Genomic DNA, 21,395 nt, shown 5'->3' with positions numbered 1-21,395 from the left:
GTATCTGGTGTAAGCAGACCCTTGTTATGAGCTCATCCGTGTGCAGTCTCCCCTTGGCAGGGACAGACACACGGACACCCGTTTTCTCTCCCTCCTTCCTCATGCTGAAGGCGGTCCAGTGTACACGCCGTGGGGCACCCGCAGGGTACAGGTGTGCCCCACGTCCTACGCACCTGTGCCCTACCCACCTGCACACGGATCTCCGTGGAACTTTCACTGCTACGTGGCGTCCCAGGAGCCCTTGTCCCGCCGCTCACTTAGCTGGCCCCTCAGCAGTGACAACTCGGTGGTCCAGCCTTTAGCTATGACACCCGGTGCCCCCTCGATGAGCCGCCACACCCCAAGTTCACTCGCGAACAGGTGCATCTGTGGCACGGGGCTCTCGAAGGGGGCAGGCCGGGTCTGAGGTCAAGTAAGGCCCACACAAGGACTAAAGGAGCCGCCAGATTGCCTTCCTGCACCCCCACCGGCAGCCGCACCTTCCATTCCCCCTGCCTTGCCATCCGAGGACACCCCCTGACTCTTGGGCTCTGATGGACACAAAATGGAATTTTGATACTGCTTTAACACGCATCCTCTGATTATGCGTGTCTTTCTCTATGTTTGTCATTTAGGGTTTTTTTTATGTGAGTGATCTATGCCTACCCTGAGCTCCTTTTTATTTGTGTCTTCCTTTTGTATTCCCAGGAGCCTTTTGTAGATTGGGGAGATAGACCTTCACGACGTGGGTTGCAAATATTTTTTCCTAGTGTATACTTTGTGTTGTGACTTTGCTTAGAGTGATTTTTGCCTAAAATCTTTTTTATGTGTCTGGGTTTTGAATCGGGATTTAAAAACATTTTTCCTGCTTTGAAGTTTTAAAGGGAGATATTCATGTTCTCCGCAAATATTTTTAATGGCTTTCTAGAATTCATTTTTTTTATTGTGGTAAGATATACATAACCTAAAATTTGCCGTTTTAACCACTTCTAAGCGCTCGGGTGAGTGGCACTCTCGTACACCCCCATGGCTGTGCAAGCATCCACCACCCATTTCCAGAATGTTCTCATCGTGTATAGTTTCTTGTTAAAAGGGTTAAGTCTTTAATCCATCTGATGTGTATAGTGCTGGTGTGCGGTATGGACAGACTGGACGCAGCTTCACCTTTTGTAAAGGGTCATCACATTGTTTCCACATCACTTATTGACAAGTCCATCTTCTATTTTTCTGAGTCTGTTTTAGAGTTGGGGAACATCAGATCAGGAGCGCATGCCCTCCCCTGGGTCCCAACACCCAAGGTCCTGCTCTTCCTGCCTTCAGGAGCTGCTCTTAGAAAGCGAACGTTAATATAACAGTCCGCAGTCCAGCTGGGGAAAGAGGACACTCATGAGAAACCAAATCACATGCAACGTCAGGGAGTCCCGCAGACCGGCCACGGAGCGGTGGCTCCAGCTTTGCCTCCGAGGACAGAGGGTTTGGGGAGGAGAAACGGCTTTTCCATTCCAGGGGAGGCTGATCAAGCCTGGAGAGATGGGCGGGCGTTGCTCTGGCGCTCCTGTTGAGGCCGTCAGCCAACACCAAGCACCTGGTTGTCCCCCAAGGCCAAGTGTGCCCCGTGAGAACAGGTCGCTCAGAAAGAGGCCAGTTTCTCTGGAGCGAGAAGCCACGGGCTGGTTCCTGGCACTTTCTCCTGCTTGGTTCCCAGGATGCCCCCCCACAAGGCACCTGAGGCCCGTGAGCACCCCTCAGCAGGTGCAGCTGTGCCCATGGGAGGCCTGCTGTCACCCCCAAAGCTCTGGTGCGTTTCCTCCACACTCGGCCTCCCATCCAGGCGCTGGGGACGGGAGTGTGGCTCTGGTGGGCTGGCAGGCCATGTGACTTGGGATGTGTCAAAAGTTCCCACCTAACAGAAGGAAAACCAACAAATCACCCAAGTAGGACTTACTATTGTTTATTGTGCACACACCAAAAAGACACTCGGCAAAGCCAGGAGCACTCCGACCAGAACTTGGGGTGCGGCCCGGGGAGGCCAGGAGCACTCCAACCCGAACACGGGGTGCGGCTCTGGGGTCACACGGCACCTTCCATGGTGAGGGCACGGTGAGTGTTCATTGTTCACGGTGATTGGTTATCATATCAGAAGTTTCTGAAATGACAGGGACCTGGTTAGTGGTTCTCTCCCAACAACCTCGGGAAGCAGTTTAGGCTTTGCTTATGATTTTCAGAAGCACAAGAAAGGGATGACCTGGGTCAACCTAGCCTTGCAAAATAAGCTCAATGAAGCTTTCTACGACTAAACTGGGACTTTTCAAGTTTGGTCTCCATTTGTTTTGGGTTTTAGCAATTCTCCCCTTTTGGTGGTGGTGTCAGTGGGTTCCCTTGCCTTCGCTAGTTGGGACTTCAGGCTGGAAGGTCATATCATCACATCATCACCATCTTCATCGTTTCTGTGGTTTTTGTTGACTTCATCCAGGTGTCTGGTCCTCATGAACACTGTTCAGCACATGGGTGGCTGCCTACCGGCCTTTAAGCCCCGGAGAGCGCGTGACATACTGGAGAGGCCTGTATGACGACAGTAAGGAAGACATTAACCAAGATCGAAAAGTTCCCAGGAGCAGAGGTTCCCAGGAGCCAACATGTCACCAGTCAAATACACTAAATGGGTTACAATTGTTTGAAGTTATTTACAAAGGCGCGCATGATGTGTTAGCAATCACATAGCCTCACAATTACTTAGGACGTTGTACTTCGGCAGCCAGCGGGCTTCCACCTAAATCAGGTCTCGATATGGTTTGAGCAGTCAGGTAATTTAATGACAGACGCTTCTATGGAAACACAAGAAAAACAAAGGTTAGTACTTCAGGGAAATTATAAATTCTGTTTCTGAGTTTGGAGAGCGGCCAGTTGAGTTCCTAGATGTTGGGTTTGGAGCATCTTCAGATGGGGTGAGAGCAGGCCGTGATCCAACCCTTTTTCCTGGTTTGCAGCGTGACTGTCCCTGGTGATCTTTCTGAGCAGGCACGGAGGCTGTCCACATGAGCTGTTGTGGGGATTTCTCTGAAGTTGACATCAAGTTGTCAAGCTTTTGCTTGCACAGCTCTGGGGAAAGGACGGTTTTAGTTTCATAGTGACTCGAAGTCAAGAGAGTGGGAGAATTGAAGATGATAGTTTGGAGCATTCTAGCCAAATTTTGGAGGAAACTAGATTTCAGGATCTAGTCCAGTCTACAGGTATAAAACAAATCCTCCAAGACAAGAAGCAGCAGTAGAATCTGATGATAATTATTGAAACATAGTTTTTCTCTCTATAATCATCCCCCATTTCTATTGAAGATAACCATAGTAAGACTAATTAGTTTGCAAATTAAGACTGGTTTCAATACACTCAGTCTGATTATTTATGCAAGTGCACAAGAATAGTGATTGATCATATAGGTGCTTTTAATTCTGCTTTGCTGGAACTTTTCACAAGGAAACTCAGATTGGACTTTCAAGAGCCTCTCCAGGCCAGGAAGCCAAGCCTGTTGTGTCCTGTTATAGGGAGGACAGATTTCTTATCGAACTTATGCCAACATGCATATTGTCATGAAAAATAAGAATATTTCCTAAGAGCTTCTGGATTCTGGAGGGATCAGATAGGGGAAAAAAAGAAACACGTTTCAATCTCTGTTGCAAAGATACACTTTACCAAATTGTTGTACATCATAGATAGCTTAAGACAGAGGAGAAAAGGGGTCCTTTACACCCAGAAAACAAGACATGAAAGAACCAGCAATGCTGTAATCGAGGTCATCCGAATTACAGTCATCTCCATCAGGTCGCTTAGTGTTTTGTGATTAATTCTTGCATCGCTTCATCTCGGGTTAGTGGCTTTATGAATCAATCAGCTTTCCATTAAAGTTTTAGACATTCTCGCTCAGGGTGCCTGGGTGGCTCAGTTGGTTAAGCGACTGCCTTCGGCTCAGGTCATGATCCTGGAGTCCCGGGATCGAGTCCCGCATCGGGCTTCCTGCTCAGCGGGGAGTCTGCTTCTCCCTCTGACCCTCTTCCCTCTCGTGCTCTCTGTCTCTCATTCTCTCTCTCGAATAAATAAATAAATAAATCTAAAGAAAAAAAAGAACTTAGAAATTCTCGCTCAGTTCAGTGCTACGGTCTTGAGGTTATTGGAAGAGCTGCATTCTAGAGTGCTTGTCAGGATTGTTCCTGGGAATGTCTTTGAAAAGGAAGCACTTTTGCAGGAACATTTTTGCAAAAGCATCAGGGTAAAACATTAAGTGTCTGTAAATGGCAGAAAGACTTAAAATGGCTGTGGTTAAAGATCTGTGAGAGTTCATTATAATGCCATTGACAAGGAAATTTGGTTATTTCTATGACATATATTTTAAAAGAGTAACTAGAATTATGACTGATAACATTATGGCAGGACATGTCAGGTTTTTAAGAATCTCATAGAATTTCTGGAATGCATGTATTATTAACATATATTTATACAAACTTAAGCTAACGAAAGTTTATCTTCACTTCTTATTTGACAATGCTTCCCATGTAATGCAACATATCAAATAAGCCTAACTAGCTCAGCATTTCTCTGTTATAACAAGAGAGAACAAATCTTTTGAGATAGTCCAGGGACCATTTTAAAATCCCAAAGTTAGTTTGAGGTCAAAAAGACATCATTAGAATTTGGTTTTTGAGAAGTTTGTCAAAAATAGCCCAAGGTTTAAAACACTTGATCAGATAGGATCACAGTTCACCATGAAAACAGTACATAGTCATCCGTTGGCACCAGAATGACAATTAAAAATTTCAAAGCCAAATACAGAAAGTTATAGAGTTGCAAAAAGGACCTTAGCTCTTTCATAGAGAAGACTCAGTTATTTTTCTGGGTAATCAAAGACTTGGTAAAGACAGTGTGGAAGCACAGGAAAATTACATTCCTAAAATATAGAATCTGGGGTGCCTGGCTCAGTCATTAAGTGTCTGCCTTCAGCTCAGGTCGTGGTCCAAGGGTCCTGGGATCGAGCCCTGTGTCTGGCTCTCTGCTCTGCAGGAAGCCTGCTTCTCCCTCTCCCACGCCCCTGCTTGTGTTCCCTCTCTCGCTGTGTCTCTCTCTCTCTCTGTCAAATGAATAAATAAAATCTTTAAAAAAAAATAAAATAAAATACAGAATTTTTGTTTCATAGGCAGATTACACCAAAAGTAAAGAAAACCTTTGTTTACAATTTCTGATTAGGGGTGGACTGATAATCTAAGAAAAAATTTGTGATTTTAACAGAGCAAAACCCAAATTCTAATTTTGTACCAGTGTACTTTTTTTTTTAAAGATTTGTTTATTCATCTGAGACACACAGATACAGAGAGAGAGAGAGAGAGAGAGAGAGAGCGAGCATGAGCAGGGAGAGAGGCAGAGGGAGAGGGAGAAGCAGGCTCCTCGCTTAGCCAGGAGCCCGATGTGGGGCTCGATCCCAGGACCCTGGGATCATGACCTGAGCTGAAGGCAGACGCTTAACGATCTGAGCCACCCAGGCGCCCCAAGTACCAGTGTACTTTTGATATTAAAAATCTGTTTTTTTTTTTTTTTATTTTAAGTGGCTCCATGTCCAACATGGGGCTTGAACTCATGACCCTGAGGTTAAGAGTTGCTCGCTCTGCCGACTGAGTCAGCCAGCCACCCCCTAAAATTCTTTTTTTGTTTGAAGTTAAATAAATCCATTCTGATCTTAGTCCGCTTGACCACACATTTAATTGCTTTTTTGAGATTTTTTTCCCACAAACTTCTTGCAATTTTCTATATCCCATTTAGGCTTTTCCTATCTTTTCCCTTTCTTATTCCAGAACAATCATTTTTCTCTAAGACAAAATTACTTTCTTTTTCCCTTACCGCCCCCCCACCCCCAAAACCAAAACCCAAAACAAAACAAGAACAACAAAAATCCATGTCTTTTTTACCTTTTCCTGTTAAAAAACACATTCAGAGACAATGGAATGCATTCTTGGATTGGCATGCCGAAGCTGCAAGATGAAAGGACTCCAAAACACAGCTCCAAAAGGGCCCTTACAGGATGCAAAATAAAGAATGTTTCACAAAACCCCTTTGGCCATCTGGGCAGGTATGCACATTAAGTTGGAGAGCTTAGAACACAGAGAGCAGAGCTCAGATCCGAGAGACTCACCCACAAACTTCAGGGTTGGTGAGAAAGCGCTGAGCGTGGTGGGAGGCAGGACCTGTCTGCACAGCAGCCTCAGAGTCATTGTGTGGGGTGGGGGAGGGTGGGGGGGTGTCCTTTTTTTGGGATCCCACTTCTGACACCATGAAATGTCAAAAGTTCCCACCTAACAGAAGGAAAACCAACAAATCACCCAAGTAGGACTTACTATTGTTTATTGTGCACACACCAAAAAGACACTCGGCAAAGCCAAGAGCACTCCGACCAGAACTTGGGGCGCGGCCCGGGGAGGCCAGGAGCACTTCAACCCGAACACGGGGTGCGGCTCTGGGGTCACACGGCACCTTCCATGGTGAGGGCACGGTGAGTGTTCATTGTTCACGGTGATTGGTTATCATATCAGAAGTTTCTGAAATGACAGGGACCTGGTTAGTGGTTCCCTCCCAACAACCTTGGGAAGCAGTTTAGGTTTTGCTTATGATTTTCAGAGGCACAAGCAAGAGATGACCTGGGTCATCTTAGCCTTGCAAAATAAGCTCAATGAAGTTTTCTACGACTAAACTGATTTTGTCTGTTCAGGGACTTTTCAAGGTTGGTCTCTGTTTGTTTTGGATTTTAACAGAGGGGTCCCCTCCCCAGCTTTGTCCTCCACCTGGGACAGAACCAGGCTGCTCCTTTCCGGAGTCAGGGGCACTGTTCTGGGCCTGCCTTTGCTACCATGAGCTGGGGCTTTAGCTGGGCACTGTTCCCCAGGCCCCCGGCACTTTGGAGCCCTTCACGTTGAGGCCCTAGGCCAAAGATGTTTGTCACCATTCCTACAGAAGAGAAATAATTGTCTTTATCCACTTCTTTTTTTTTTAAGATTTCATTTATTTATTTGAGAGAGAGAGAACATGAGCAGAGGGGAGGGGTAGAAGGAGAGGGAGAAGCAGACTCCCCACTGAGGAGGGAGCCCGATGCGGGGCTCAATCCTAGGACCCTGAGATCGTGACCTGAGTGGAAGGCAGATGCTTAACTGACAGAGCCACCCAGGCGCCCCTCCTTACTCACTTCTTGATCAAAAAAGAGAAATCAAAGGACAGATGGGGATGTCCCTGGCAGGGGCAATACCAGCTGCCCTTTCCTCACTCGTGGGGCCTACGTGCCCTGGACCAGGGAGGTGTGCCCCGCAATGTGTCCACTCCTCTCTGGTTAGTGCACTGTCCCCTGGGAGGCAAACTCCAGCTGGACTCCCCTGGCGGAGCCCCCTGCCCCCAAGGCGGGCTCCCGCTGGGACCACCCCTAGGGACAGCGGGGTCTCCTGAGGGCTCCAAAGGGGCTGAGGGGGTGCGCACGAGGCCGCGGGGAAGTGGGGACTCCAGAGGAGAGCAACGCGGCCAGAGCTTGCTGTTGTGGGAAATGGGGGTGCTCCCGGGTGGGCTCACTCAGCGGGGACTACTGTCATCACGGGGGCGCACGACACTTGCGGGCACAGGTGCAGCCGCCGGCCCAGCACGGGCGGCGCGGCGGGGCCTCGGCTCGCAGCGGGGCCCGGGCCTCGGCGGCCGAGGGGCGGGGCCCAGCGGCGGGCGGGGCCTAGAGCCGGGAGGGGCGGCAGCGGGCAGTGGCGCGCGGTGGGCGGGGCGGCGGGCGGGCCCGGCGGCGGCGCGCGGTGGGCGGGGCGGCGTGACGCGCGCCGACGCCGATCCCGGAAGCGGTGTCAGATGCTGGGGAGCCGGGCGGGCGGGCTGGCGGCGGGCGGCGGGGGGGTACTTGTTGTTCTTCGCGAAGTCGGAGCCCCAGAGCGCGGCGGAGGCGGCGGCCGAGGGGGAGCGCGAGAGTGAGCGCGAGCGCGAGGAGAGCGCGTGCCCGCGAGGAGCCGCCGCGCGCCCGCGCCCCCCGCGCGACGCCAGGTGAGGAGCGGCCGCGCGGGGCCGGGCCGGGCTGGGCCGGGTTGGGGACCGGGGCCGGGGGGGGGGTGTCGGGGACGGGTCCGGGCCCGCGCGCCGCTGAGTCACGGCCGCCTCGGACCCGCGGCGAAGTTGGGCGGAACCTTGAGACCCCGGCCCGCGCACCTGCCGTCAGGTGCCCTGCCGCGAGCGCGCCGCGCGGGTCGGGGTCTCTTCTTTCTCAGGCGCGGGAGCGCGCCCGCGAGCCCCGGGCCGCCCCGAGCCCCAGCGGGATGCGGTGGTTCCCCCGGGGGTACGCGCTGGGGGAGTCCGGGGCGTGCCAGCGGGCCCCGCGCCCCGTGTCGACCCCCCCACCCCACCTGCTTTGCCTTTAACCTCCGGAGATCCGCTGCGAGGCGGGAAGGCGGGGGCGAAAATAAACGGCCACGTGCAGGGGAGCGCGTGGTCGCGCAGGGCCGACCGGCTGGTGCTACCTTGCCCGGCAGTGGCTTCCCACCCGCGCTCGGGGGGAGGGGGCGGGAGGGCCTGGAGCAGGGGACTCATGACCGATGTCACGTTCGGAGCAGCTGACCTGCCAGGGGTTTCCCGGAGGGAGGCCTTGGTGTGGAAGCTTTGGGTGGGGAGGGGGACAAGGCGAACGTGTCACTTCCCCTAAACCCCGCGGCCTGCGGTCTCATCTTTCCCATCTGCGAGTAGGGGGTCTCCATCTCTTCCAAGTCCAACTGCGGGTTCTTCTGTGATCCTGCTGAGTTGGGGAGACAGTGTGTCAGTCCGCCGGCTTCCGCACGAGTCCCCGGGAGCCTCGGAGGGGTACCGGGCATGCTCCGCTCTCCACCTAGCTCTAAGGTGCAGCAGATCGCTGTGCCTTCTGTCTCACGGTGTTCTGGCTCGCCACGTGCTGTGAGAACACAGTCGTGGAGCAGTTGCTGTTCGGGCTTGTTGGAAGTTCCCTGCTCTCTCCTGCGTTAACGATTATGCTCTTGTTTGCTTTTCACACTGCTCTCGTGGGCCGGGTAGAAATGCTCACCCTCTGAATAAATTGTTAGTGGGGAAGATCCCCACACTCAGCTACCTTCCCTTGCCAGGCGCCTGGCCGCAAGAAGCTCCCGGGGCTGGTGCACCCACGCCCCGCACGGCCAATAGAATCAGTGGGTTCTTGAGCCAGTATGGCTTGGCCGCCCGGCCGCCCTCCCCTTTCCCCGTTATTGGCATTGGCGCGGTTTTGCTGTTCCAGCCCTTACGGCACAGGTATCTTGATAGAGTGCAGCTCTGTGCTAGGTGAGCTGGGCCATCTCCTAGCACTCTGCCTTCTGGGGTGGGGCTTTGGAAAGAGTGTCAGTCTGAGCGGGTGGGAGGGGTCAGGGAAGTTGAAGGTGGGCTGTGCAGGTGGGTGAGGCACACCTGCAGCCTCTGTTGTCTTGTGGGTAGCTGACAGCTTTTGGAGAACTTCCCTCCCTGGGCAGCCCAGTAGGCATGTTTGAGTTTGAGCTCCTTCAAGGGGGGTCTGCTTTTAGGACTTAACACTGGTCCTCTCCTGATTCCAAAATAGTTTCCTAACTCAAAAACACAAAGCAAGTCTTCTCTCTGGAGCACATTTGCCTTCTGTGCTTGAACGTAGCTGGACTTTGAGGGATGCGTTCCAAGTTCAGCCCCACTCACTCAAGGTGGTTGCTAAAAATGGGAGTTGAATTGGGGCTACTCGGGGAAATCGTTTCTGGGGCTTGCTGCGTTCCAGCCTTGTCTCCAGGGCCCAGCTGCCACCGAGTGAGGTCGCTTTCTGACCCAGACCCACCATTCTCCGTCCGCATGTCTGCAGCCCCACATGCTTTCACTTTTGGGGCTCCGGTAGCTGAAGAGTCTGTTTACCGTCTCAGGCAGCGGAGAAGAAATCCTGCCTGCGTCCTGGCTCTTCCTGAGTCTAAAGGTTTCTGGAGTGGACTTTCTGGCTTTAGGGTGCAGTCCACACGGGAAATGGAACCCGGGCAGCTGTGAGCGTTCTCTGTGTGGCTACTCCTCAGAGCAGTAAACAGTGACTCACCCTCCCCTCTGCTCCCCGCCTCCCTGCTCCCTGCTGATGGAAGATGCACTGCTCCCGTGTTTACTTTTGCTTTTTGTAAGTCACAGACTCGTCATGTTTCCTCTTTCTTACAGTTTCAGGAAATTGAAAGTGTTCTCTTAAAATCATAGAACTTTAGAACAGGTAGAAATAAATGTAGGGATCATGGAGTACACATACCCCCCTGCGCGCCCCCCCCCCACTTTACATGAGGACACCCAGCCCAAAGCCCCCTTACCTGGCCTGTGGCGTCAGAGTCTGATATCCGGGGTGTGGGGGACACCCTGCCTGCTTTTCTGCGCTGCATGTGGGCTGCACGGGACGGGGAGGACCAGAGAGGTCCTGAGCTGAGGCGCCCCTGACCCCCTCCCTTTGGGGGCACTGCTGACACGTGCGCTTAGGCGGCTTGCCTCTCACTTGCTGGGAGTTGAGGGGAGCAGGTGTGGTTAAGAACATCCCCGCCCTCCATCCAGCAAGGGAAGCAAACCTCAGAAAGAAAGACCAGGACCAAGTCTTGGGCTCAGCCCTTGATGTGTACTCGTGAGAGGGTGCCCACCCACCCCAGGGAAGGCAGGAGGGGCTTTCTGGTGAAGCAAGGGTTGGGGGGAGAGGGTGGGAGTCCAGCACTGATTGCGGAGGCCCTAGAAGCCAGAGGTGAAGGCCTGAATGTGACAGGTGGCCAGGGGAGTAAGGGGCTCAGGAGGGCCTTCGGGCAGGGAGTTCTTCTACCCACCTTGGGGCCTACATTTGAGGGGCCAAGGCCCAGACAAAAGCAGCCCAGGCCTGAGCCAGGTAGTGCTGGAGGGCTGGAGCATCAGCAGAGAGACAGGCTGAGGCTGACAGGCCAGGCTCAGCAGGTGGATGTGGAAGGAGAGGTGAGGTGTTGGGGGCGATTTCCGCATGAGTGGCATGATGGGTCATCACCTGAGCTGGAGATGCAGAAGGAGGGCAGGTGTGGGGACAGGGCACATCTCTGGGGCCTGTCAGACACGTGGGCTGTGTAACCTTGTTGGGATGTGGGGCTTGGGGCTAGTCAAACCCCTGAGCAGCTGTGGCGCGAACAGAGCCCCAGAGGGGAGCCTGGAGACAGGAGGACCACCCAGAGGGGTACCGGGGGAGTGAGGGGCCAGGGCGTGGCCAGGGAGGTGAGGCGTTCAGCTTGCTGTCAGCCTAGCAGCCGCCTGAGTCACCTCTGGACAGAGCCAGGATGACACAGCTTCCTCAAACTGCAAACGCAAGGTGACCAGACGTCCTCCAAGCCAGGCAGACAGTCATGTCTTGCCGGAGGGCGGCCAGCCAGGGCCAGCCTGCAGGCTGGGTGTGGGCTGGGCTGGTGGGGTGCACCCCCACGTGGTGGGGAGTTGGGCGGGAGGTACGAGCCCTCCCGGTGCTGGGACCTGTCTTCATTTGGGTGAGGCGTCAGCTTGGGGGGCAAGCTGGCCATGTCACCCTGTGCTCGTGGGACAGTTGCCTTCTGTGTGGGCCCCACTGTGCTGCCAGCTGGCAGGGGCGCTCAGCTTTGGGTCCTCTGTGAGAAGGCCCCCAGCCCCCCAGGACAGAGGCAGTCACATCACGGTGGCTTCTGGCTTTGGGGTTTGCACCCATCAGGGTGAGTCAGACACTGCTCTGCTGCGTGAAGTGGAGATCTGCTCCAGGACGGAACCCTTTTCCTCCCTTCCTGTTTTCCTCCTGCCCTCCTTCCTCTCCCTGGATCCGACCCCCTCGGAGACCTGGGAGGGCTGGAGGGGCAGGCATGGGGAGTGGCAGCCGCCGTCACTCCACACTGAACGGGAACAAGAGTTTTTTTGAACGCCCACCCTGCTGGGCACCAGATTCGGCTTCCTGTGCACATGAAGCTCATGGTATAGGCTAGTCTAACCGAGGTAAGGGTTAGAGCCCCGTCAGACTCCAAAAGCCCCTTTTCTGTAACATCATCTAGACCTAGGGCTGTTTGGGTGCGGCCATTGTGCCCATCAGCCACCTGGCTTTACTGGTGGAACAAATGTTCCCCCCACCCCCCAAGGCCCTGAACCTGGGTCTAGCCCAGCGAGGGCCTGAGTGCACTGGGGATGGCCTGGGTCGTGAGTTGCCCCAGATGAGCTGAGTCAGTGGGTGGGCAAGCAGCAGGTGTTTGCTGGGGGATGGAGGGGCTGAGACCCTGGCCTCCAGCTCACCTGCCCCTGGAAGGGCCATCCTGCACTGTTGAACCTGGACGACCTGCCCGTTCTTTGTGGGGCCCGGAAGGGAGGGCCACCCCCGGCTCCCTAACTTGTTCCCAACTATGCCGTCCCCAGAGGTGACTCCCATCTAGGCTGTTGGTCCATTGTTTTTTTCTTTTAGGGCAGTCTTTCCCTTGACTTTGTTTAGATGCACACCAGGATGAGGTTTCTGGCTTTGGGTTGAAAACCACCCTCTTCAGGTAGGAAAGCAGTCACCTGGAAAGTGTTCGAGGCTCTAAGTGGTAACCGAGCAGCCTTTCTTGACCAGTGGTGTCTCGAGGGCTGCGCGAGCTGAGCATCTGTTTCTTGCTCACTCGGTGGGCGGGCATGTGCGCCTCAGAGGTTCACACCTGTCTTTGGGGGTCCCTGCCTGGCTCTGGCCGCGGAGCTGCACAGGTGACTTTACTGGAATTCCGAACAGCCAGTGCAGAGAGCGTGCACTTGTGGCTGAGGTTCTTTTAGTTGGTGGTGAGGGGACTTGATGCCCTGAGCGTCCTCCTGTGCAGCTGCTGGAGAGGTGTGTGCGGGTGCTGAGCGGGGGCGGGTATGGTGGAAGGTGAGGCTGCCTCGTGTGCGCGCGCGCGCTCCTGTCTGGCCTGTTGGGGCCTCGGTCTCTAACCCTGGCTGCGGTCCGGCCTGGGACCAGAAAGCAGTTCCTCCTGCATGCGCTCTGGTGGCCGTGAGGTTGCCTGAGGTTCAGGGGTTTATAAATACACGTTTTAGGGCAGTTGTTTTAAAATCAGTTGTCGTTCAAACTCGCACACATACGAAACTTTTCTCTGAACCTGTTTTCCAAAAACAAACTATCGGGTTTTTTGCCTTTCATGTTTGAAGTGACCTCAGGTCACTGCTGCATGTATTTTGCGTAGCTTGGCATAGGGGAGTAATGGTGCAGTTTCTATCCATAAACTGAGTTCAGGAAAGACGGGCAGTGCCCAGCGAGCTCCGTGCTCCTGGAGCTGGCTCCCTGGACCGGCGGCAGAGTCTGTGTAGTGCCCCTCGGGGCAGCCCGCTCTCCAGCAGCTGATGGAGACTTCCAGGGGTGCCTCGGTGGCGGGGGCTGGGGTGGTGGGGGCAGGAGCCAAGACCTGGTCCGCCCAAGGCAGTGGGGTTTGTGTCTGTGAGCAGGGGTCCGTGGGATGGTGTCTGCCCTTGCCTGGGACTTGCCCACCCGTGTCTGGGTCTCTGGTTTCTCAGGGGGGCCCTGGTGTAGGCCCCAGCCCCCTGGGGGTTGAGTGGAGCCCCCAGTCAGGGTCTCTCCTGGATCGGCCCAACCGAGGCTTTTGCGAGCTGGACAGAACCCTGGGACCCCTGGTTCCGATCCCCTCATTTTCAGAGGAGGAGAGTAAGACCCACAGAAAGAAGAGCCTTACTGGCTTGTTCCCCAACTTTGTCTCAAGCCGATGATCACCTCCACATGTACTCCCGTTCGCTCTTAGGCCTCATGTCACTCTTGTTGAACAGGAGGTCCGAGAAGGGCAGGGAGTCCCCAGAGGTCAGACCCCAGCGTGGCACCCTCCCTCAAAGAGAGGCGTCCCTCCTCTCTTGGACCCCAGGTGGGCCCCAGGGCTGCTCTTCTCCTATCTCTGCCGAGGCTCTCCTCTGCGTCCTGTGCCCAGAAGGCAAATGGGGTGCAGAGCTGGTGGATATGGGGCTTTGCCCAGGCGACCTTGACCTTTCAGATGCAGCCAACGGACCCTCATGGGGCCTGTGTGGAGGGGAGGGGGCCGAGCCCTTGGAGTGCTGTGGCCCAGTCCTGTGCCCATCCTGGTTACCTGGACATCCCACCACACACTGTCACGGAGGGCAGGTCCCCAGAGGAGGTGTACCTGCCTGTCCTGAGCAAAGCCCTGTGGCCCTGGGTGCTGGCTGAGCTGGCCCGCCACTGTGGGGAAGGCACCGAAAGCCCTGCTGGTCGGGGTCTGAGCGGAGCTCCCTCCTTTGCTGGGGCCTCACTTTTCTCATCAGGCGGGCTGGGCGGTCCGCGCAGGGTGGGAGGGCCTTAGGTCTGTGGGAATGTGAGCTCCTTGCTCTGTAAACAGCTGTGACTCACCGCACAACTATGCCCTGGCGGCTCCAGGCCCTTGTGCGCTGACGTGTGCTGGAATGACACCCGGCCGTGGAAAAGTTTCTCAGGGCTCTCCCAGCTGCCTGGCTCCTGCTGGCCCTCCAGGTGGTTTCTCTAGCACGGTGTGACCCCCGCCCCCGGAGGGAGGGGCACTGATTGTGCGCCCCCCTGCCCCCAACAGATGCTGGGGGTCAGGCTGCCGTCAGGAAGCAGCTCCTGGTCCCTGCCGTGACCACCCCCTGCTGCTGCGTTGTCTGCGTGTCTATCCCGGGCACACGCGTGGGGGTGCAGAGGAGCCCGGAGCCCCCTGAGGATTTGCCTGGCCCCGGCCTTGCTGCTGTCCTGCTTGCCGTCGTCCAGCATCAGCGCCCGGGAGTGTTGCCAGGGGTGACTGGGGGTCCAGCGGCCTGGGTGCTGAGACCCTCTGGTAGCGGAAGACAGGCGAGCTGCTGGAGGCAGGAGCAGTGGGGACGGGTTAGGGTCCCGGGGCTGTGGGTGAAGGAAGGCAGGGTGGAGACACCCACCCGAGTCCCGCTCACCCTCGAGATGGAGGCTCGGGTGAGGCTCCCTCTCTGGGACCCGCACCCCCGCCGCCCCCCGCCGTGCATTTCTCCGATGTTCTCTCTGCTCAGTTCACCATGCCTGGCGTTTGGAACGTGGACCCTGGTCCCTAACCCAGTGACAGAGCGTGGCGGCAAGTCTAGAGCCGCGGGGTCACACGGGTTTGTTTACTGTCCCGCAACCTGTGCGTCTGCACCAGCCTGCCTGAAGCCATTGTTGCTGTGGGCTTCTCCGTTGCCATGGCGACCACCAGGGGCTGGCTACTTCCCAAGGTCGCCATGGCAACTATCAGAGGGGAATCATGCTTGGGATGCTTTGGCTGGCTTTTTCATGAATGATTAGAATGTGTGACACAATGCAGACGCGAAAACTCGAAGGGCGGGCAGTGCAGGGGCTGGCGGGCGCCGGGGACAACTCCCGCCAGACGGCCGCCCGATGAGCTCGTGCAGCCGCGGCTCCCCACCTCCTGGATCCTGCCCTGGCTGCGCAGGGAGACCCCGCCCACCCCGAGGGCCTCAGGTCATGGCTGTGGGGCAGCCCAGGTGGGGGTGGTGATGTCACAGCCGCAGTGCCCTTTGCAGAGGTAGGTCTGGTAGGGAGGGCGGGGCTGGGCCAGGGCGGGTGCTGGCTCCACCCATCCCCCCGGGGGCATGCTCCCCCAGGGGCCCTTCCTCTCTGGAGCCAGGCTAGGTCATGGGTACCAGGGGCTCTTGCCTGGGCAGGGTGCCGTCCTGGGGGCCAGCGGTGCCCTTCAGGTGCTGGGTGTGGCCGATCTCGGGAGGGGGCTTTGCTGCTGCGGGCTTTGGCCCTTGAACGTGGCAGCCTGGGCCTCGCGGGTGCAAGCTTCTCAGATCGGAGGGAGAGTGAGAACAGGAAGCAACAGCTGCTCACGCCCGGGGGCCCCCCAGGCACTGGCGGCACAGGCCTGGTGGGTGGGGCGGCAGGGGACCGCTGTGTGGCTGCCAGGCACTGGGCCAAGGTGGGTCCGGGTTGCTCTGTGGTCTGATGCTGGAGTGGGGGTGTGTGGCCAGCATGCCCACCCTGCGGGAAGCCCCTCAGGACTGGCTGGCTCCCATCTTGCTTTCGGGGTGACAGGGAACAAGGAGCTGAACCTCCTTGGAGCCTCTCTGCAGTGGGCATGTCCCCGCTTTAGGTCACTTGTGACGGCAGCAGGCCGCGTCTCCAGCCTGGCCAGAACCTAACCTCGCTCGTTTCTGTGTTCTTGTGTGATTTTCTAGTTCCAATTTCCAAGCGCTTCTGCTCGGGTGACTGTGCCCAGGTTATGACGACTAATCCCAAACCAAACAAGGCGTTAAAGGTAAGCGGGGGTGGGGGTGAGCAGATCCTGTTTCTGTCCCAGGCTCAGGCCTGGGAAAGGTCCCTTCTGGCCCCAGCAGCGCCTCTTTCCCAGGACTGCCCTGAGTGTGAGGAAAGAAGCCCTGTCCTCTGGAAGAGAGCGGGGGGCTGTTGGCTAGAGGACGTGTCACAGAGAGGTGGTGACAGAATTGGGGGTCGTGGCTTTGGGAGACACCAGCTCTGACATCTGGGGGGATCCCTCCTTGGGAGAGAGTGGTAGGGGTGGATCCCCGTCGGCTAGGATGTGCTCATCACCCCAGCCCCCAGGGGTGAGCAGTGTATCCTCTGTCCCGTGGAACCTGGCTCCCAGGGCCTGGCCGTCCGCAGTGTGTGCTGCCTCCGCGGGCCTTCGCAGCTTCTGAGGCCGGCAGCGTGTGCTTGGGCTGGCTGTGTCTTCCTGGGAGCGGAGCTGGGTGTGCAGGAGAGGGAACTCTCCATGCATTTCTGGGTCGAGCACGCCCAAGCCACATCTGAGGTCCCACTAGGTCCGAGGGATGCAGAAGGATGGGCTGCCGTGCCGTCCCGTCCCCCACCTGCGTGTGTCCGTCCTGCCCCGGGCCCTGGAGATGCACAGAGGGTAGCACACATGTGGACCCTGGCCTTGCAGAATGTGGGCGGCCAGTGGGATCCTGGTGATGGCCGGGTGTAGCCAGTGGCCCCCATCCGAGAGCCATCTGCATGATGCTGTGTGCACAGCGTCAGGTGACCCTGCAGGGACCGTCCCTGTTCCGTGATGGAGGAGCGAAGGCCCGCTTGCGCAGCAGAGGGGGGTGCTGCCTGGAACAGGCTCTTGTGCACGCAGGGCTTGAGCCGTCCTCTGGGGTCCCGCTGTGGCCAATCCTTCCCGCTGCACCCTGCGTCTCTGTGCTGACCGCTGTGCCGTGGCCCCCGCAGGTCAAGAAGGAGGCGGGCGAGAACGCCCCGGTGCTCAGCGATGACGAGCTGGTGTCCATGTCGGTGCGGGAGCTGAACCAGCACCTGCGGGGCCTCACCAAGGAGGAGGTGGTCCGCCTGAAGCAGCGGCGGCGCACGCTCAAGAACCGCGGCTACGCCGCCAGCTGCCGCATCAAGCGGGTGACGCAGAAGGAGGAGCTGGAGCGGCAGCGCGTGGAGCTGCAGCAGGAGGTGGAGAAGCTCGCCTCCGAGAACGCGAGCATGAGGCTGGAGCTCGACGCGCTGCGCTCCAAGTACGAGGCCCTGCAGACCTTCGCCCGCACTGTGGCCCGCGGGCCCGTCACCCCCACCAAGGTGGCCACGACCAGTGTCATCACCATCGTCAAGTCCGCCGACATCTCCTCCACCTCCGTGCCCTTTTCGGCTGCGTCCTAGTGCCCGGCCGAGGGTGGGGCCTGGGGGGCCGCGGCCGGGCGGGCAGTGGGCTCCCCCCTCGTGCCCATCAGACGAGCCCACGGGGAGCAGACCCCTTAACACCTGAGTCAAGCACAGACTCGCGGCGGGGACGGGGGTGCTGGCTGAAGATGGGGTCTTGTGAGACCGTGTGCTGCACGCCTTCCCACACGCACGCACACGCAAACACGCACACGTATGCACCTGGCCTTCCTCTGGGCCCCACTGGCTCTCTCCGGACCGTCCTTTTCTAGGGGTGTGTGTCTTGCGCCAGGGGGTGTCGGGATGTACAGAGGGAAGGTCCTCGGGAGGTTCCTGGCCCTGTGGCCCAGACGGCGGGGGCTCTGTCTTCCACCCCTCCCGGGAGTGGCCCGCCGTGGTCCACCAGCCGGTGCAGGAACCCCCTCGCTGCCCTGAGCTCTGGAGCCGCAGGGCGAACCATGTGCCCCTGGTGATGAAAAGCACCGTGACCCTGCTTTTAGCCTTCCCAGAGACCTGCACCCCGCGAGGCGGAGGGACGGAGGGGGGGCCACCCAAGGGGCTATGTGTCCGTGCACGCGTGCCCCGGGACGTGCCTGCCAACGCTCCGGGGCCTTGGGTGAATGGCTCGGAGTGGCCAGTCACTGGGGGGGCCTCCGGGGTCCATGCGGCAGACAGTTGCATGGGGGTTGGGAGCTTGGCCTCCTTCGGACCTGCCGAGGAGCGGTAGCTGCTGGGCAGGGAGGGGGGCAGCCAGCCGGGGAAGGTGGAGCCCTGCTCAGGGAGGGTGGCAGGGCCTGGGGTTGGGCGTGCAGAGGTTCTGTGTGGAATGGGGGTGAGGTTGGCAGGGGCCTCAGGAGTGGGCTCTGGTTCTGCTGGAGGGGACGGGTGGGGTCTGAGAGCGAGGAGGGCGTGGTGACAAGGGAGGCGACATGGCAGGGGCCTGGGACCCGCCTCCTGGGGGCACCTGGGTGGTCTCTTGGTGCAGAGGACAAGGGGACGCAGCTACCTTGGTGCTTATTCCTCGCCTGGAAACTTTACTAGCTCTTTCTGGCACCTGGAGCCCCTGATGACCTTGGTGACCCTTGCTGGGGCTTCCCTCCCTTGTGAGCCTCGACCGATCGGGGCTCCCGGCTCCCGTGTGCCGAGCTTGGACTGCCCCTTCCTGGCCCTGCTGGAGAGAGGCTGGGGCCGCAGGGTCTGGGGGTGGCCGTTGAGCTCAGGCTCCCGGCCTCCTCATGGCCCTGCCACCCACCACCTAGGGAGACCCCCACCCCCAGCAAGCCACAGGCCGCCCACACGGAAGAGGAGGATTGGGCAGGGCAGATGGCCCCAAGGGCTGCGTCTTCCTCCTGCGTCTGCTGTCAGGAGCAGCCGGGAAAGGTGTGGGGCCCTCGCAGCATTGCCGTGCGGCCTTCGCCTTGGCCTTGTCCTGGGGTAAGGTGAAGGGTCTGGGGTGTGCTGGATCCTTACGGAGAAGAAGGCCCAGTGTGTTTAAAAAAAAAAACAAAAAAAACTGTTGATACCATAGCCATGGTAGGTAATCCACATTGGATATCAATAAGGACCATGGGGAAATATTTAAAAGAGAGAAAGTATATATATATATAAAATTATATACACATTTTATCGTACAGATTTTTCGTAACTTTTCCTGTTTTTACTGTAAATTCCTAATAGAGCAGAGCTGCAGTTGGAGTAGGGTGGGGGTGGGAGCAAGTGGCCCCCGCCCCCGGCTCTGGGGAGGGAGGCCTGGGCTGCCCACCCGCCGCTTCCCTCTGAGTTCCCGCCAGCCCTCGGGAGCACCGAGGCCCCGCTTGGGGGGCCCTGGGGCCAGGGAAGGAAGGCCAGAGCCTTCCCCGAGTGCTTTTCCTTTCAGCTCACTGAGATTCCATTGTCACAGGTTTAATATATGGATTTTTTTTTTTTTTATTTAAGAGAAAAGGCAAGGACTTCTGTCCCTGGGGTTTGCTCCCCTGCCTCCGGGGCTTCAGACGCGGGTCCTTCCTGGGGACGGGGCCTCCTGCTTCCTCGCCTCCGTCGCTCGGCTGCTCCAGTTCCATATTTATTTTTGTGCTGCTTTTATCATGGTATAAATTATTGAGGAGATCCCATGTCGTCCCTGCGCCCGCGCCCCCCCGTCCCGTCGCGGTCCCCGCGCCCGCGCCCCCTCACGGCCACCACCTAATTTATTGCTGTACATCTCCGCTGTGTGCTTTTGTACCTTCGCAATAAAGAGTTTTCTGGTTTCAGATCCGCCTGGTTTTGTGATTGGGCTGGGGGTCAAGTCCCCGAGTGCAGGGCACCGTTGGACGGCCGCCGCCCCCACGTCCCAGCCCTCCAGCACGGCCGTCCTCGCCTGCAGTGGGTCTCCTAGGTTGGGAGGCCCGTCGGGACAGCCACGGGCTGGGGAGGGGGCCGGCGGGTGGAGGCGACCGGGTTGGCTTTCTGAGTGGTGGGGGCCCAACGCCCCGTGTCCCGTCCGCGCTGACCGGGAGCCTCCAGCCTTCAGACACAGGCTGTTCCTCTCCAGCTCAGACGGCTCCCCCCGACCCCCTGGGTGGTGTGTGCCCTGGTCTCGGGCCAGGCCCTGCAGCAGGTGGGGAGAGGGCCGCTCGGCCGGGGGTGGAGAGCAAGGTGTCTAAAGGAAGCGGGCTCTCCCGGAAGCCAGGGCTGAGGGCCTGTGCGCTCCTCACGGGCCTTCCCCACCCCCATCCCTCCGAGGGGCAGACGTGTCAGCACTTGGCCTCAGCCTCTGAAGGACGGCCGGCTTGCAGGCGAGATCTCGGGGTTTCCAAGACCTGCCTCACCTCTGCCTGAGCTGACGGGACGGCTCCTGCCCTCGCTGTCACTGAGGGGGGGTGTCCCCACCAGCCACTCGGGGCTCGCCTCTGGGGGGCCTGTTCCCTCCCCTTCCAATCCACCAGCTCCCTTCTGTGAAATCGGCAGAGAGCGGAGTGTGCCAGCACCGTGGGGTCGCTGGGGCCCCCAGCTAAGCCAGACCTCCCCGAAGCCAGGCCCACTCCCCCTGCGAGAGCCCCGCGTGGCGGCCCGGCAGCGACCTGGCAGCAAGCCTGCGGGTGTGAGCCGGGAAGTCATTGAGGGTTACCCCTGTGCCCCGGCCTGGCCCTCCGGCTCTCTTGGCGCTGCCTGCTTTGGATTGCTGGGGCCATTTCCCAGATGAGAGCGCCGAGGCCAGGACAGGTTAGAGAAGCTGGCCGCTCCTGGCCCCATGCGGTGGGGCCCGGAACTGGGAGCCCACGATGTCATCACAGATGGCAATATGTGCCTCCCTCCCCCCCTCGAGAGCACCCACGCTCCCCCCAGGAGGGCGAGGCCGGCAAGGCAGGGCGGGCAGCTGTGACCTCCCTGTGGGTGGCAGGGGTGCGGTGTTACTCTGTGGTGTCAGAAGCAGAAGCCGGGCCTTGTCCACGGCAGAGATGTCTGTGGGGGCCGGACGAGTGCGAGAATTGGCTTTTGTGGGCCGGTCCATGTCTTGCCGGCTCTGTGACCTCGGGCAAGTGGCTCACCCTCTCTGGGCCTTGGGCCCCATTCCCGAGGCTGTCGTGAGGATTCCGTGTGCACCAGGGTCCTGGCCCCAGCCTCATACACACTGGACACAGCACACCAGCTGACAAGGCCCTCCCTGGGCAGGGGCCTGCGGGCTAGCACCGCCTTGTCGCTCACATGGGGGCTGGCACTTGGCCCTCCCGCATCCTCCAGACAACTTCCCACCATGGTCGCTCCCAAACCTGCTGACTGAGACCTGCGGGGC

General features: G+C 58.0%; 1 protein-coding gene across 2 annotated transcripts; it reads left to right on the top strand.

Annotated features, from left to right (window-relative positions):
• The first annotated feature begins 7,881 nt into the window (after positions 1 to 7,881).
• On the top strand, positions 7,882 to 19,872 carry MAFK (MAF bZIP transcription factor K). 2 transcript variants are annotated; one of them, XM_028091925.2, is made up of 3 exons: positions 7,882 to 8,037; positions 16,177 to 16,256; positions 17,189 to 19,872. In XM_028091925.2, the coding sequence occupies exons 2-3, from the start codon at positions 16,221 to 16,223 to the stop codon at positions 17,621 to 17,623; spliced, it is 471 nt and encodes a 156-aa protein (XP_027947726.1). In that variant the 5' UTR covers positions 7,882 to 8,037; positions 16,177 to 16,220; the 3' UTR covers positions 17,624 to 19,872. The 2 variants fall into 2 exon arrangements, with proteins under 2 accessions (XP_027947726.1, XP_027947725.1); XM_028091924.2 differs by lacking the exon at positions 7,882 to 8,037 and adding an exon at positions 13,380 to 15,917.
• The last annotated feature ends 1,523 nt before the right edge of the window (positions 19,873 to 21,395 follow it).

The sequence above is a fragment of the Eumetopias jubatus genome, unplaced genomic scaffold (assembly GCF_037043125.1).
Source record: "Eumetopias jubatus isolate StellerSeaLion01/CBP00866 unplaced genomic scaffold, mEumJub1_p1.0 scaffold_12, whole genome shotgun sequence".
Taxonomy (NCBI): Eukaryota; Metazoa; Chordata; class Mammalia; order Carnivora; family Otariidae; genus Eumetopias; species Eumetopias jubatus.
The sequence above is the reverse complement of the archived record's forward strand: the minus strand, read 5'-3'. Positions and strand labels throughout refer to the sequence as shown.